This window comes from Patella vulgata, chromosome 1 (genome assembly GCF_932274485.2).
Source record: "Patella vulgata chromosome 1, xgPatVulg1.2, whole genome shotgun sequence".
NCBI classification, from domain to species: Eukaryota; Metazoa; Mollusca; class Gastropoda; family Patellidae; genus Patella; species Patella vulgata.
This window is the reverse complement of record NC_065879.2, coordinates 88,895,184-88,912,973: the sequence shown is the minus strand read 5'-3', so window position 1 is coordinate 88,912,973 and position 17,790 is coordinate 88,895,184. Positions and strand designations below refer to the sequence as shown.

Sequence of the window (17,790 nt, the reverse complement as noted above, 5' to 3'; positions counted from 1 at the left end):
CATCAATCCCCGGATTTCCCATGGTTACATCGCTAAGAGTTTGGTTAGAACCCAAGTCCTACATTTAGTTAAAAGTAACTCTAAGACCCTTTATAAATATTTCTAAAGAGTAACTTTTAACTAAATGTTGCTTTAGGAAGTCTTAGAGTAAAAGTTATGAAAACTCTAAGAATTTTTATAAATACGGCCCCAGATCTTTATTTCATTTTGTTTGTTACAACTTTTGGTGGCCTCCACTACACGAAGATCTGACCAGTTGTAATGGGAGGTCACATCAGGGGTTATGCTAGTGGCATTTGACCCTATGATGTCAGAGGTTTGATTAACCAATCAGCGTTGATGTTTCTTTCTAGTAGGATACCCACAGTTTCGTGCAACACATGCCAAGAACTGTTTCAGTTTCATGGCTAATCCCTCACTTCAACAAGTGTAGTAAAGACAAATGAAATTAAATTTTGAATTATAAAAAACAAAATGAAATAAGATCCGTGTTTTAATCAGATTGGTGGTTTTAATGTCGAAGTCTAAGACAAAGAAATACCTCAATTAAGTACAACAACAGATATAAAATAAAACAAAATTTATATCAGATAATTTGATTGGTAGGCTAGATCACATGACATCTGATTTATAAGATATCTGTAAATGTATCTGTTATGCTTGTTCACATGGAGGTCGCGAGTTTTGGTTTCAACTGTAATAATAACACGCACTTTAAAAATCACTACCGAACATTTGATTAGTCAGTTAGGTCACATAACATCTAAACACCAGCATGGATTTTCATGTGTGTCTGCAGGTTACCGTTCCGCGGAAACGATTTACTACAAACATCACATTTATAAGGGTTTTCTACAGTGTGCGTTCTCATGTGTGTTTTTAACGTACTGTTCACACTGAATGCTCTATTACAAACATCACATTTATAAGGGTTTTCACCCGTATGACTTCTCACATGGGTCAACAGACTGGCGCTCTGAGCGTACGATTTACCACAAACATCGCATCTAAAGGGTTTCTCTTCCGCGTGAACTCCACTGTGCGATCGCAAACCACCGAGTTGACTAAATGCCTTTCCGCAGATCTCGCATTTGTGAGGTTTCGCTCCAGTGCGTGTGTGAGTTCTCGTGTGTTTGTTGAGATTACCTCGATCAATGAACGCCTTGTCGCAGTAATCACACGCAAAGGGTTTTTCGCCGGAGTGAATTTTCATGTGTCGGACTAAATTACTTTTGTCGTTGAACGATCTGGTACAAAGTCCGCATTCGTAGGGCTTCTCCCCTGTGTGACTTTTCATATGTTTATTTAGCGTACTGTTATCAATGAATGATTTACCACAAACATCACATTCATAAGGTTTTTCACCCGTATGGGTTCTGATATGTTTCAACAAATGAAACTTTCCACTGAATGACTTCCCACATAACGCGCACTTAAAAGGTTTGTCTTCAGAATGAGTCCACATGTGTTGTTGTAGGTAGTCAAGACGACCAAATGATTTACCACAAACATCACATTTAAAAGCTTTCTTCCCAGAATGAAGAACCATGTGAGCCTTAAGATTACTATTTTTATTAAATGATCTACTACAGATATCACATTCAAAACTTTTTTCCGATTTCGATCGAATTTTGGTCTCTTTTTCAAGAACATGGTCCTCTGCTTCATTATTTTTAACTTTTTGACCAACGACCACATCACATTTGTCCTGTTCTTCAAAACCTATTCGACAATAATCATCTTCAGCTTTCTCTTCTTTAACGTGTATTTTGCTATGGTGTTCAAGGTCTTCAAATTTCTTGAAAATCTCATCACATACCATACATTGATACAACCTGTTTACATCATCAGTTTCCTGTAATATACAAAAGTTTTATAACTTCCTGTAATATAAAAAAGTTATAGTTTCCTGTAATATATAAAAGTTTCATTGGTTTCCTGGAATATATCAAAATCATAATACCACTTCTTGGCGGTTATCTGTGTTTTGAACACGAGGGAAAGAGAGATGGGGTTTAACGTCCACTCGACACAAACTAGGTCATTTCGGGACTAACACATGGTTCAATTTTATTTCCATAATTTGCTTGCGAGTAGGGGTCTTTAGCAGTGGGAGGAAACCGGAGGACCCAGAGAAAACCCACGAGGTTGGACAGGCGACCCTACTCCTTGTCACGTACAACCGGGGAATCGAAACCACGCCAGTTGGCTCAATCACTTCTTGGCAGTTATCTGATCAACCATAGGAATATAATAAACTTCCAGATTTACAGACCTCTCCACATTCTAACTCAAAGATCATTGAATGAACAGACTTTTCTTCCATAAATGAAATGAAATGGGATTTAACGTCCTACTGTTCTGCTCCGAATTGGACTAATGAAGACGAGCATACTCAATACACTGTGCTATGAGGAAAATTTTGCCCGGACAGTGGCACTACGGCCTACTCTTATATCCAATTCCAACTGTCAAGGGATCTTTTACATGCACACCAATGTATACACAGGACCTCGATTTTTCGGCCCAGCCGAACAACTAGACAACTGTCCTTGTCAGACCTTCCATCCTGCATCACTGACAAGGTGGAACCACGCCAGAACATCTGGATGAACTTTCTCTGCCAATGCAGGGTAGCGAGCCAGCGTCTTACCCACTTAGCCACCGTGATCACCCATACCCAGCAGGCAGAGTAAAGCCCGGAGAGGGAGAAATGGGGTTTAGCATATACTCCACTCAATGAAAATTGTTGTTATTATTATAAACTGGGGTGTTGGCAAGGAAGCTCAGTGTGTAGGAAGCCATAGTATAAAAATCTAAATAATTACTTTGGTGGAAGCTGACGTTAAATAAAGCTATTTCACACACAACAGCAAATAAACAAAATAGGGATTTCCAAGAAATCTTGAGACAATTTGAAAAGTAAATGGTTTGTTAAATATATGATTATTTATCCAATCAGCTGAAAAGCCATTAAAGTAAAGGCTCAATACAACTCTTGTTGTAACTGAATAATGTGTCCCAATCTTTATTCTGGTCAACAAATTGTACTATTTTACAATATTCCAATTAATTAATGATACAAATTGCATCTTAACACACCTAATTTAAAAAATTGGAAAAATTCAACTAAATGATTTGAAAAGCCTGATGTAAAGCTTTTCAAATGTGACTTGGATTTAAAAATATTTTTGAACCCTCTGGACAAGTAAAATAGGATTTAATGGATAATTTACACAACAGGTAAGACACTAACACATCTAGTACTTAGAATAAGGCTATTTTTTTATTTTCTGGAGCTGTCAAGCCAGCAAGAGTGTTATTGTCCCTTTAAAGTGTAGTGTGATGTTTTGAGTAAATCTATGGACTGCTTTAATCAAGTGTCCAGTCTACAATCACAGGAAGTGGTTGTGGTTTGAAAGTGCAAATAACAGAAAAACGTTTCTTTTCTCTAATTTTATAAATGATCTCACCATTATTATCCTTTTATTTACTGAAAGCTTTCATTCAGTACTTTTACTTTAGTCTTAAAAAAAAAGACTCGTTTTTATTAATCCTCGCCGTCGGGAGTCAATAATACCTCCCGATTCTAAGCCCTTTCTCTTGTGTGAGATACACAATAACTTGCCAAAGAGAAAAGGACCCAAATTATTTGTATGTGGGCGGATATTGGTAAAAATATCAATATTCAGAAGAATAAATGTTATTTTTTATATAACCAAAACATGGGAAGGTAATGAAAAATGGCAACACTTTCATTTCCGGTGGGATGTGCGTTAAGGTTGTTCGTAATATCAGACGTGGATCTAATCGACCTGAATAGCCCATAACCCAAGTCTTAATATAGCACACACGCAATTTATTTACCCAAAACTCCCCAAATCCAAACAAATCTACCCAATCCACCAATATTTCAAACCATATCACAATAATGTATATCGATAATATACTGCTCCCTATGCTAAATTGTCATCTTTGATTTAAAATCGTATGAATTGTTCGTTTGGAAGTCGTATAAATGTATCCAAATCCACCATTATTTCAACATATTACATCACAATCACTTATTTATTCTGTTTCTAATTTTTTTTTTTTTTTTTGGCGGGAGGGGGGGGGGGGGATATTTACCACGATTCCTTTAGCTAAATATGTCATATGTATGACACGAATGTATGACAACTCATCCCAAAGACCCCAGTCTTCTTGTGGCAATACATGTTTGCCTGGTCGTGTATAACTCGTGTATATCCTAGTTCTTCCAGTTTTAAATTCACTGCATCCGAGTCTCGCTAAGGACAGAAAGAGTATGTACTCTAAAACACACAAGTCTTACAAAAAATGTATTACTAGCAATATTTGGTGAAATCCGCCACCCTTGATAAGATCTGCAAAAGAGGTTTATTTTTCGATTTACGAATTACTCGCGTTATGTAGGTCCATTTTGAAAAATAATATACAATTACAACTATAACCAATCAAGCGACGCCAAACTCACCAACAGCGCCACCTAGAGCTGTGACCCTGATTTAGAATTAGCGGAAACGCTTTCAAGAAGTCAATGAATTATTCGACCACTATTACTCAAAAAAATTCTTCGTAGAGATTACAGAATCTTTCTACTACTATTTTAGATAATATACCAATGGCGAACTAATCCCGTTGTTCAGTGTAGGACAGACTATGAATTCTAATTAATTCGTTGATATCCATTGACCATGCCTAGTTCCGTATGATTGATGATCTCATTCAATCATTGAGTTGACGAAGTCACATTGTTGTAACATTTACATTGTTGTAGACAGAGACAGGAAGTATTACATTTTACTACTTGTACAAGCTACAGTACTACATGTAACCACAAACAATGGTGAGTATATAATCCAGGGAATAAGTCCTGTGTATGAAAGATTTTGAATTGTCAGTATTAGTAGGTTTGGGGATCGATATTAGGATATATTGTTTTTTCGGTATATCGTCACTTTATCGTGATAACCAAAATTATCGCTATGTGATAATTATCGTAACCCAAATTGATTATAATACACGTGCTATCATCTTCTATAAACAAGTGATGCTGTAGTGCACAGTAAGCCTACAAAGTCAAAATGGCAATGCGAGATGTCATGATTGATGCCAGGACTCGTAATCGTTGAACACTTAGTTGTTTGGCAAGGTCAAGGTTGGACAGTATTTACCCCAGATGAACTGTCCCTGTCTTGTAAATATCAAAAAGTAGATTTGAGAACCCTGCCAGTTACATGTATGTTTACATAATATTTTACTTTGACTAACTTGGATGACAATCTATTAATAGAATTGAATTCAACACTAAAAACCGCATTATTAAAGCTGAACTCCGGTTACAAAAATACCGAACTAATTAAATAAAAAAAAAAGTTAACACCCCCAAGCCGCCATACTTGTTTCCAATTTATGAAATAAATATGGCGGACATTGAGGCTTATGACCTGGAAAGGTTAGCTGATCTCACTTCCAGTTTGTTTCTTGTCAGCCAGCTGTACACATCCGGTTTTATTCTCTACACACACTTCACCGAATGCTCTATATTTTCCCAACAGTATACCAACACACACTATTGTTAACTTTTTTTTATTTAATTATTTCGGTATTTTTGTAACCGGAGTTCAGCTTTAAGTACCAGGGGCCTGTTTTATGAATTTTAACTAAGATAAAATCCAAATTTTAATAATTTGATTGGATAATATTAGATTGATTTTAGTGCTTAGCCAATCAAAATTGAAGTACATGTATCTATTAAAATTTGGATTTTATCTTTAGTTAAGATTTCGAGAAACCGGGCCCTGCTGTTCTAGGGTAAATCCCCATCATGGTGTCTACTGATGTTAGCAACAATCATTTGACATCAAGCGACAATTTTCAACTCAGGTACATGTATTCAAAATTTGACTTCTTAAGACACCTGTATAAATTTTCACGATAATATCCTTGATCGTGATATTTGATAAATTATTATGATAAATTATTATCACAATATATTTTTTCATTATTGCCCAACCCTAATTGTTATACAATCATACACATGTATGAACACAAAATTTTTATTGATGAAATTATTTGACACAAAAAATGAAAAAAATTGAAATGAAATGGAATAGGGTTTAACGTCCTACTGTTCTGCTCCAAACTGGGATAATTAAGACGGGCATACACCATACGGGCCTACTCTTGAATCGAATTCCAACTGTCCAGGGATCTTTTACGGCATGTCTATGTGAACATGTGACCTCGGTTTTTCGTCCCATCCAAACCACTAGACAGCTGTCTTTGCCAGGCCCTCCTTCCTGCATCACTTACATGGGGCAACCACGTCGGGAAATCTGGATGAACTTTCTCAGCCAATGCAGAGATCAAACACCCGACCTCCAAGCTAGCAAGCCAGCGTCTTAGCCACCATGATTCCCATTTGACACATAGTCATCATTTTATATACAAACTGTTTATAGTTATTTACAATTATTAGTAGTCAGAAAGTTCTCATTAAGTATGTACATATAGGTACACGTATTATGTCACTAAAGTGTTAATACTGTCACTGTTGAATGATATACATGTAGGTCTTACAACAGGCTTCGAAATTAGCGGACGCAAAGACGCAAAAAGCATGCTAAAATATGAAAATAGTGTGTTAGATTTGAACTAAAACGCAAAGTTTTGCGTTTACAGTAATTTTGTTTTAAGCAAATTTTAAAACTTGAATTTTTCTATAGCTTAATTCTATAGCGTAACTTAACCAATGAAATAACAATACGTCACCTTCCCGACAAATAATATATACAAAACTGAAACCATGTGATGTTATTGACCAATCATGTTATCCCTAACTGTGTTGAGCCTAAGAAGGCGAACAGGCCATTTCACACGGTTTACGCAACCGTAACTATAATACTACTGACGTAGTATTTTGGTCTAAACGATGATTACCACATTTTGTAAACTCAAAAACCAATAAAATACACATTTGTGAATAAGTGGTAGTTAAATGGACAAAGGTCCAAACGATCAAATTCTGTTCCAATACTTCCATTTGGCACCAGGCAGAAAAATGTTGTATCAATTTTAGATTTACAACTAGAATTACTGAAAGTGTTTGCTTGTTACACTCAGTTTTTGCTTCTAATTTTAAATCTTACAAGCAAAAAATTGCTTCTGGTATTGGAAATAAGATTCGAACCCTGCTACAGCATTATTGTCCTGGTTTGTGTATTCAATGGAGATGGGTATTACCACTGTAACCCAGGTATCATTTAATCTTGTGTATTTAGCACTAATTTCTTTCACTTTCGTTTAATATCCAATCTGTGTTTAAAAATTCGTAAAAACTGTTTAAAATCACCATAAATTTAAAGCTGACCGTTCAATTTTGATAATGAGTGTCCAATTTACAAGTGTTTAATTTCTCAATCACTGTTAAAAAATAAACAACCCAGTTGATTAATGACGTATAATGATTAATTTTTGAACAGTGGTCAGGAAATTAAATACTTGTAAATTGGACACTCATTATCAAAATTAATCAGTCCGCTTAAAACACGACTTAAGTACAAATTAGATGTTTTTTTGGTGATTTTAAATGATTTTTACAAATTTTTAAACAAAGATTTGATATTAAACGAATGTGAAAGAAATTAATGCTAGATACACAAGATTAAATGATACCTGGGTTACAGTGACAATTAATCATGCTTTAAGTCGTAACATCTTTTACAGCTGGGGAACCTTACAGCTAGCTCTACCCTTGCTAATTAAAAACTACATGTAGGATTCTTAACCATGTATGTACTTGTAAGTGGACATCAAACCCCATCTCTCTCTCTCTCTGTCTCTCTCTCTCTCCTTTAACAATTTAAAAAAGTTAAACTTTGTCTTTGCAGGAAACTGTGGAGAATGTTACAGATGTCCATCGGTGTATAGAATGTGATGAGATATTTCAACTGTATGATGATTTACTTAAGCACAAAGAATTACACAAATATGTTACAAAAAAACGCAAAATATCACAACAGGTTGTTGCAGAAAAATGCAAAATATTAAGTGAAGATGTTACAGAAAAACACCCAAAATTACACAAAGATGTTGCAGAAAAACACAAAATGTCCGACCAAGATGTTATACAAAAACACAAAATATCCGACCAAGATGTTATACAAAAACACATAATGTCACAAGAAGATGTTATACAAAAACACAAAATGTCACAAGAAGATGTTACAGAAAAGTGCAAGATATCAGAAGAAGATGTTACAGAAAAACGCAAAAGACGCAAAATATTACACCAAGATATTGCAGAAAAAGTTCCTGTAAAACTTAAAAGTACAGATACTGAAAATGATTTAAACCAAATTATTGAACCAGAGTCAGATCCAAACAGTCCTGAACCAGAGTCAGTCTCAAACAGCCCAGAACCAGGGTCAGACCCAAACAGCCCAGAATTAGGGTCAGACCCAAACAGTCCAGAACCCGAGTCAGACCCATACATTCCTGAACCAGAAGTGGCGTTGAACAATCGGACAAGCCCTAAAAAGAGTTATAAATGTCATGTTTGTGGTAAATCATTTAATTGGAGGGGCAACTTGAGGGCCCATAGTGCCATCCATACGGGTATAAAACCTTACGAGTGTGACATTTGTAGTAAAGCATTCTCTCGTCTTGATACGTTACAGAGACACGTCCGATGTCACACGCGCGAGAAACCTTATAGATGTGATATCTGTGGTAAATTATATGCCGATAGCAGTTCTGTATCAAAGCATAAAAGAATGTGTCATGGAGTGGTCAAAAAAGATAAAAACGTTCATGTTCATTCGATTAAAAGTCGCGATGTTGAAAAGAAAGAAACTGGGGATATTACGGACCATCGCTGCAAATTGTGTGATCAAGCATTTGAATCTTCAACAGATTTAGAAAAACATTCTAGAATACATGGTAAAAAAGATGAGTCTGTTGAAAACGCTTCACTTCAAAGTAAAAGTAGCGAAGGGGAAGATTTATGTAAGTCTGATCAGATTACTGAACCAGGAACGGAGACAGACACGCCTAAGAGAAGCTTTAAATGTGATGTTTGTGGTAAATCGTTCAATTGGAGAAGTAACCTGAGGGCGCACAATGCTATTCATACGGGTATTAAACCCTTTCAGTGTGATGCCTGCGATAAAGCATTCGCTCGTCCGGAATCGTTACAGCGCCACGTCCGATGTCACACCCAGGAAAAACCTTATAAATGTGATGTTTGTGGTAAATTATTCGGTGATAACAGCTCTTTATCTAAGCATAAAAAAATTCACGATGGTACTCAAGAAACGCCCTACGAATGCGGTGTTTGTTGGAAAGCATTTGGTCAGAGCAGTGGTCTACAAAGACACATGAGAATTCATACCGGTGAAAAACCCTTTGAATGTGGGATTTGTGGGAAATCGTTTAATCTCAGTCATACGTTACGAACTCACATTCGAACTCATTCCGGAGAACGACCCTTTCAATGCGATCTTTGTGACAAATCGTTCCGAGAACGAGGCGTTTTAGTCACTCATATCAGAACTCACACAGGTGAGAAGCCGTTTAAATGCGAGCTCTGTTGTCGAGCTTTTTGTGATCGCAGTTCTGTGGGCAGACATATGAAGTCATGCAAGATGAAAACTTAAAGTAGCCAAGTCTTTAACTCAATATAATCCAAAATCTTCGTCATTGAAAACAGAAATGATTTGTTCATTTGTTAATTTACATGTAAATCAACATTAGTGTTGTGATCTTACGGGGAAAAGATGGGCTTCTGATATTGAATATTTAAAATAAAATAAACATTTTATCATTGGTACATGAATCATGACTCAAAGAACGAGGCTAGCATATTCCACAAGTCTTGTCAAACGGTGAAAGCATATTCTTATCTGGAGAGCATGCGCACTAAATACTATATAGAGTGGAATAACCAGACGCTAGAGATTGCCATTCGATTGAGACTTCTATCGTATTTCGCCGAACATGACTGATTTGAAATTAGAGTAAAAACCGAAACGATTGAATGTAAATCAGTTTATATACATTCATATTACATTATTATATGTATATGCTTTGTAACCCATTTGTGTCAATTTCTAGGTCCCAAATATTAGCAAATTAACATGTAGCTCCTTTAACAGGTTCTCTATTTTCTGTCATTGAGTCCAGTGGCTTGGTTTTGATTCCCGCTTGAACATACTTTGTAACAACGATCAGGGTCACCTGCCCAAATTGGTGGGTGCTTGTGTTGAGTGAACGTTAAACCCCATTTCTCGTTCTCTCTCACAGGTAGATCCAAAATGTCATGGGTTGTGTACATGTACATATAATAAACCCCTTTTCATTCCTCTCTCTCTTCAGGTTGGATTTGATTACATGTAGATATAACAGGGCAGTCCGGAAAAAGATTTTAACCAGCACTAATGCTGTACATGTGTAGATAGTGTTGACTTATTTACATGTACATGTATCTATATTGTCTTTAACTGAGTACATTGTAAATACTCAACTGAATTCATCGATTTTTAGACTGATATTTCTTGTTGAGACTTTCGCAATATGTACGTGTATTCCTTAAAAAATCAACAGGGCCGGGTTTCAACTTGGTTTAATAATTATACTATAATATGTACATTCGTACATGTACAGTGCAGGTATAAGAAAACCCTTAAAGGCTCAACCAATACCACTCTTGTTGTAACTGAATAATATGTCCCAATCTTTATTCTAGTCAATAAATTGTACTATTTTACAATATTCCAATTAATTGATGATACAAATTTCATCTTAACACACCTAATTGGAAAAATTCAACTAAATGATTTGAAAAGCCTAACGTAAACCTTTTCAAATGTGACTTGGATTTAGAAATATTTTTGAACCCTCTGGACAAATAAAACATGATTTAATGGATAATTTACACAACAGGTAAGACACTAACACATCTTATACTTAGAATAAGGCTATTTTTTATTTTCTGGAGCTGTCAAGCCAGCAAGAGTGTTATTGTCCCTTTAAATAGGATGCTTTCTTTGCAGAAAGATAACATGCATCTTTAAGTAAACAGTTGGGGTGCTTATCTGAAATTTCAAAATTCCAGAATTGCTGTAATTTAATCTGGCTTGCATAGATTCATGCCACTTTCAATTATATATGTACATGTATAACGTGAATTATGTTAAAAGTTATTAAAATTGGATGAATATTATTTAAACCTTGCATCATTATGTCTCGGGTTTGCTCCCAGTCTTCACGGTGAAGTTTCTTTGCATTTTCTGGCGTGGTTTCGCCTTGTCAGTGGCAAGGACAGCCTCTAGTATAGTAGTTAGGAAGGAATAGAAAACCAGAGAGATCCTGTGTACAATTGGTGTGCTTGTAGAACAACCCCTGACAGCTGAAATCCGAAATAAGAGTAGGCTTTAGGGCCATTGTCCAGGCTAAATTTCCATCAGTTTATCAAAAAGAAAGTCCTAACATGGCAGCAAGAAGTGTCACATAGCACAGGACCAGAGTTTTGCCCTGTTGGGGATTCCATTCTACATGTATGTTGTGTGGGTGGGGGAGGTGTGATGTTTTCCTGCTGGCGCTTGAATCTTCTTGAAAAAGTGACTGTATATTGTGCTTTCTAGAGGATATCCTGATGTTGCAATCTTAACCCAGTCATCAAATACGATATAGGTGCAGACTTAAAACATAAGAAAAGCCTACAATTTAAGATAAGAGACTAGCTCCTCCCCTTCTCTCCCTCCTCTCTTCTCCCCCCTCCCCCGAGCAGAACAATAGGACGTGGGGTATATGGCCAGCTTCGAATGACAAGAACATATATAAGTTTGAGATTTTATTTACGATTTATTACGTAAAATTACCATGTATACAAAAATCGAAGAGGTTTACATTACAATATAACTATAATGGCAATTTAAATTTATGTAGGCCTACCGGTACTTTAAAAATTCATGGTCCAACTCATGCATACACTAAAGCAAGCTATTGTCAGATATTGCTCCGTTTTTGGTAGATATCGTTCAACGCAACCGCAAAAAAATTAAAATAATAAGAGGTAGCTACGGAGACCGGAATAATCACTATCAAAGTTAAAATCTTTGGTGGTCTGATTCCTTACAATATTTGGAGTTAATTCCCTTTAACTATATTTCCTCGATTTTGGTTGGCTGATTCCGTACAATAATTGGAGTTATTTCCCTTTAACTATATTTTCTCGATTTCGTGTAATCTAGATCATCATGCCTTTCTGTTGTTATGTAATTCTATTAGATATTGATTACTGGATAGGTCGAGGGTAAATTTGCGCCATTTTCATGTCGTCTGCTATCAGAATTTTCGCCGAGTGCATATTAACGTCAGCGTCTTACAGAGCAAAGTCAAGATAATATAAACTTTTCTCATCACATAAATTATATTTATAATAGTATTTATTTGTCGAATATAAATCGGTGAAAGAATAGAGAAAACTACTGGTCAGTGACACAGTTTAGATCTAGAATAACTAGATTTTGTCCTAGGCCTACAGTCACAGACTCCAGAGTACAGTCGAGGCTAGAACTAGATGAGTAGAACTAGGCCTAGAAGTTAGATATAGGTGGAAAAGGTGATTTTGAGATTATGATTATACATATGTTTTTATTAGCTTTTCATGTAGATCTCATCATTCTTCTCACAAAACTTTTTACAGATTCAAAAATCGGATGAAATTTTTTTTTTTATTGAGGTTCAAAGTTGCGATTTTTGACTTTTCGCGGAAGAAAGGTTTTTCAACACTTTGAAAAAGTCATTTTTGGTGTTTTTTGTGATGCCATATTTCATTTCATATCAAAACTATCAAAAATGTAGGCTAGATGTAAATTCATGAAATACCACTTCATGGCTAATTATGTTTCAATTTTCACATTTTTGTAATAATTACACCGAATTCCACATGAACTGGAAAATACCTAAGTTTTCTCAAAAATTCCATTTTCTCAGAGCGATTTTGGTCAATTTTTTCATCAAAAATGGTCTTGTGCATGTTATATCTGAAATATTGAACCTGGTTGTTATGCATTTTAAAATCAGTATCTATCAAGTAAGATTAACAGAAAAAAAAATAGTAAAAATATCTATATGATAGTATATGCCTTCTTTGGGGCGTTTTGGTGACCTTAGTAAAATAAGAAGGAATGGAGATAGGGAAGTGAAATTATGGGAATATGTCAAAAAGTTTGTGATTTTTTAAAATTACATATTTCCAATCTGCCATATATTATCGATTTTGGTTGTCATAGCAACCAAAATGGAACAAATGCAATTTTTGACCATTTTCAACGCTATTTACCATAACCCAAAAGGTGATCACCACTTTTAAAAATAAGCATTTTAAAATATTTGAAACCCATGTATTATCAAATGATATGGATTGTATAAGTTTGAGCAAAATATTAAGGAGTTTGAGTGGTTACCATAGCAACCACATTTATTTTTTTTCCGAAAACCATTATTTTCCAATAATCATGACATCAATATTGATAACTGTATTATTTTAAAAACAGAAGCTATTGGATAAGATTTTAAAAAATAAATAAAATCAGAATATTTATATGTCTTCTCCCAAGAGCTGGAAAGGAGTTCCCTTTTTTAACTTGAAGAACATTCTGCAGCAGCTAATTGTCTATTTTGGACATTATTAAGACATAATTATAAATAAAATATGAAGGAATTAAGATCTTGAAGAGAAATTTTGTTTACATGTATTTATGTTTGTGAATTTTTAAAATTACTTATCTTTACTCTTGTATATTACTTAACATTTGGTTGTTATAGCAATCAAAACGAAAACAGACACCCCAAAAAAGGCAATGTTATTCCATTTTCAATGGTGTTTACCCTGACAAACCAATTGATCACCACATTTTAAGTATAGTAGCAGAAAGCATTTTAGCATATATTTATAGCCCATGGCATGTAATATAAAATATTAAGAATTGTATAATTTTAGTGAATTATTAAGGATTTTGGATGGTTGTCATAGCAACCACATAATTTTAAAAAACGGACAACTGTTGTTTCATTATCATTGTTCTCAGCATTCGTTTCTTACATTATTGTTAGAATTCTGCTTTTACATATTATTTTCTACTCAGAAGATAACATTGACCAATAAAAAATTATTCTCTAAAGACTAAAGAGTAAAAGTAGGTTACTCAGTTACTGATAGGCCATGGTAGGCCTAGTCATGTTTATATTATAAAGGCCTAGGCCTAAAAGCTACAATTTAACTCAAACTACAAAGAATTGTTGTTTTTACTTCACTTTTGAATATTTCTATTATTCCTTCAAATCGGTATGTAGCCTATTGAGCAACTTCCTTTTTTGTATATTTTAATCAATGTATTGTAAATAAATATCAAATCAAGGCCTAAAGGCCTTACGTTTGTCGGTTCTTTCAACTTGTTTAACTGGCCAACAAATGTGATACTCGAGGTGTTAAATATAGTTTCCTAAAAAAACAAAGAATTAAAATTATAATAATTAGTATGACAACTGTTATATAATGCTAAATTATTTAATAAAACGTTTTGGGGAAAATTGGGTATCCGTATCGATACTGAGTGATAGTAATTATTAGTTACTAATATTGTCGACATGACTGACCTAATTGAAATTCATAATCTATGTCGGTTCCATCATCTCAAACGAAATGTTGTAAATCGCCAACGGCAAATCCAGAAATTGAGCCATTTTTCAAACTATTTCAGCTAGTGTTAATTCTTTTGTTATTCCAACTTTATTTGGGTAAAGTTCCCTTTTTAAGTGGGTAGAAATCGATGTACTAATTATCAGTAGTACTATACTATCTTCCTCACGGCTGCGGTCGGCACCGAGACCCGTGTGGATATTTTCTGGTTTCATTTCCATTCGTGTGCACAGAAATGGTTTAAAATAGGGCTTGAATAATTCAGTGAACAGCGAATTTATGATTTCAGTGCATTGAAACATTCGTCAATGTTACGGAATTTTCAATTCTTGAAAAATGTTTGGTGTTAAAAGTAGAGACGTGTGGTCTCTGGGATGAAATTTCCCTTCGATTTATTTATGTCCTGTCACATGGTTATAAAAGCGCGCGAAGATGAGTCACGTGATGTAAACACAGTCGGCCCTGCGAAAGGCGTGAATAAAATGGAATTTCTATCGTTATTTATTTTCAGGCAAGTCATTTATTCATATAACATAACGATTTCTTCATAAATAAACATCGAGTTGCATTTCGAGCTAAATTTACGGCGAATATGAGTCACAGGAACTTGGATTGGATTTTTCTTCTCGTGTAGAAATGACGTCATAACAAGGCAAAACTACGCGATTTATTTTTGACAAAATTGCCCATTGTATACAATTTTCAAATGCTCGGCGGCGGTTCTTAAAATGCTTCGATTTTGTTGATTTTAATAGCATTGAAACGACAATAAAACGAACTTTCGATCGGTCGAGGTGCTATATTGGCAAATCGCCTCACAAAAAGATTACCTGAATTGAAGCGTTCAACTTGCAAATAAGGCACCCCCGACCGATCGAAAGATCGTTCAATTAACTTTTCTAATGATATTAAAATGAAAAAAAATATTAAAAATAGGAACCGCCGCCGAGCACTTGAAGTGGTGTACCCTCATTTCAAAACGTGACAAAAAATTTCAGCGTAACGTCAAAACACGGGAAATTGACGTTTTTCAACTTACGTTTATGAAATTAATAAAATGAACACATATATAAAAATTATACTAAGCAAAAGAACAGGATATCGGCTTCCAAAATATTTTAAAATTATTACAAAATATTAAATAGCCACCGTATGACGTTAAGTTGAAAAAGGGTTACAAATCGGGAAAAAATTATTTTCTTCCAACGCGGGCAATGGAGCTGTGACACCTATTAGATAGGCCCTAATTAAATACGCCTAGCGCCGTCAACATTTAAAATTGAACAAGTCAAGAACTCCTAGAGATCTACTACATAGAAGTGTTGAAGAAAAGTAGGGTGCAGACCTACGTATACCTACCTAACCCCGGTAGTTTACCCAGCAGAGACGTAGTCGTAGGCCTATGCAGACAGCCCAAAAGGGTCTAATGACTAGGCCTAATCTCTAGGGAATAGGCCAAGAAGGGCATGTCCGAACGTACAGTGGATCTCCTTGCACCGTCGTCACTAGTTCCTTTAGGAATCAGGAACGCTCTTTTTTGGAATCTTTACCGACTATTTTTCACCGTGATTCTTCTTTGTTCGCAAAAAGGAATCGTATTTCTCGCCACATCGGACACACTACACATTCATTTAGAATTCAACACTATTTTCAAGTTGAGCTACTTGTAGCTACACTTGACCTATATTGGTACTACTACTAGGGCCATGGCGACTTGCGTCCGATGCGTGAACTAGGGGAGGGGGGTGTGCATGCGAAGAATTCTAGTTCTAGCGAATATTTTTAATTCACTGCTGATCAGTAAGATAGTATGTGGATCACGCCTAGCTAGGTTTAGGCTACGACAGTGCCACCGCTGACTGTAGCTATATCAATACATTACAATCATATTACATGTGATTTAATTTGGTGGAACTTGCGACGATTTCTGTTGGTGACCATTTTTGACGTGCCTTGCGTTTGGGTGAACTTCTCAGTTCTGTCCTATGGATGGAATAGGTCTAACAATGAATTAAATGTATATCATTGACATTAATGTTATTATAATTAATCTAGAAAATAGGCTGACCGAGTAACCTAGGATTTTCACAAGTTATTTGCCCTGGAAAAAAATACCATGTTGTTATTCAAAGGGTTTTTTTGTCAATAATAATAAACAAATGTATCGTCTAGTGGGGTAGCTTTCCGGAAGCGAACTGTGTGCTGACTCGAATTATCTTTCACCACTAATTATTATTATTAGGTCGACCCATATTTATTAATTGTTTTTTTTTTTTGGGGGGGGGGGGGTCGGCAATTTTTTTACCTGGCTGGCCCGGGCATGCTCAAATAGTAATAAATACCCTTATGACCAGCCGCCCCTTGAATTATCTGTCCGGCATATGATAAATGCCGGGAGGCGTCGTATATTTCTGACTGAGTAATGCTTAAGTATTCCGGTACTGGTACCTTACGGCTAGGCAAGACGTAGAACGGACAGTAAAATGCATACGTAAATAAATGCAGTACCGTACTTATAATAAAATGTTACGGTCAATAGAATGACATTCTCAACGATGGCAAAAACCCCAACGAATAACAAACCGCCAGATCAGTGCAAATCTGGAAGCACGGATACATCATTTTAACAAGACAGTAGGCTTATTCCTTGGGTTTTTTACTGCAATTTCTGCTTAATATTAAATATTCAGTATAGTATTTTGATGTTTATTTTATAATAGGATCAATCGAAGACTGCCATTTGCAGATTACCGTAGACGAAGTAATTTAAGATAAAAACGGAAGTGTATGAAGTCAAGTAATGGAGTTTTTTGTAAGTTCACCACATTGGTTCCTTATTATAATTAGGCAGAATAGTTAGTGAATTCATTACAATTTAAGATTATGAATCTGTTCTCATGTCTTCAAAAGCTTTTAACTTCAATGGGCCGCCCACCTGGTACGACGAAACTCTGTGGCCAAAATTGTGTGCATGATTTACAAATATTAATGTACCGGTATAAGGTTATATACCGTACGTTGGTTGACTCAGGATGTTCCGGGTCCAATCCCAGTGTTGGCCA

General features: G+C 35.5%; 2 protein-coding genes across 2 annotated transcripts; one reads left to right on the top strand and one right to left on the bottom strand.

Moving 5' to 3' along the window:
• Nucleotides 1-612: 612 nt before the first annotated feature.
• LOC126813656 (zinc finger protein OZF) lies at nucleotides 613-3,752 on the bottom strand. The gene is made up of 2 exons (XM_050539171.2): nucleotides 3,474-3,752; nucleotides 613-1,855 (listed from the first exon to the last, which is right to left on the bottom strand). Exons 1-2 carry the CDS (start codon nucleotides 3,474-3,476, stop codon nucleotides 764-766), a joined length of 1,095 nt encoding a protein of 364 aa, XP_050395128.1. The 5' UTR covers nucleotides 3,477-3,752; the 3' UTR covers nucleotides 613-763.
• A 767-nt stretch (nucleotides 3,753-4,519) lies between these two features.
• LOC130014015 (zinc finger protein ZFP2-like) lies at nucleotides 4,520-11,233 on the top strand. Its single transcript, XM_056102771.1, has 2 exons — nucleotides 4,520-4,867; nucleotides 7,914-11,233. The coding sequence occupies exons 1-2, from the start codon at nucleotides 4,865-4,867 to the stop codon at nucleotides 9,678-9,680; spliced, it is 1,770 nt and encodes a 589-aa protein (XP_055958746.1). The 5' UTR covers nucleotides 4,520-4,864; the 3' UTR covers nucleotides 9,681-11,233.
• The last annotated feature ends 6,557 nt before the right edge of the window (nucleotides 11,234-17,790 follow it).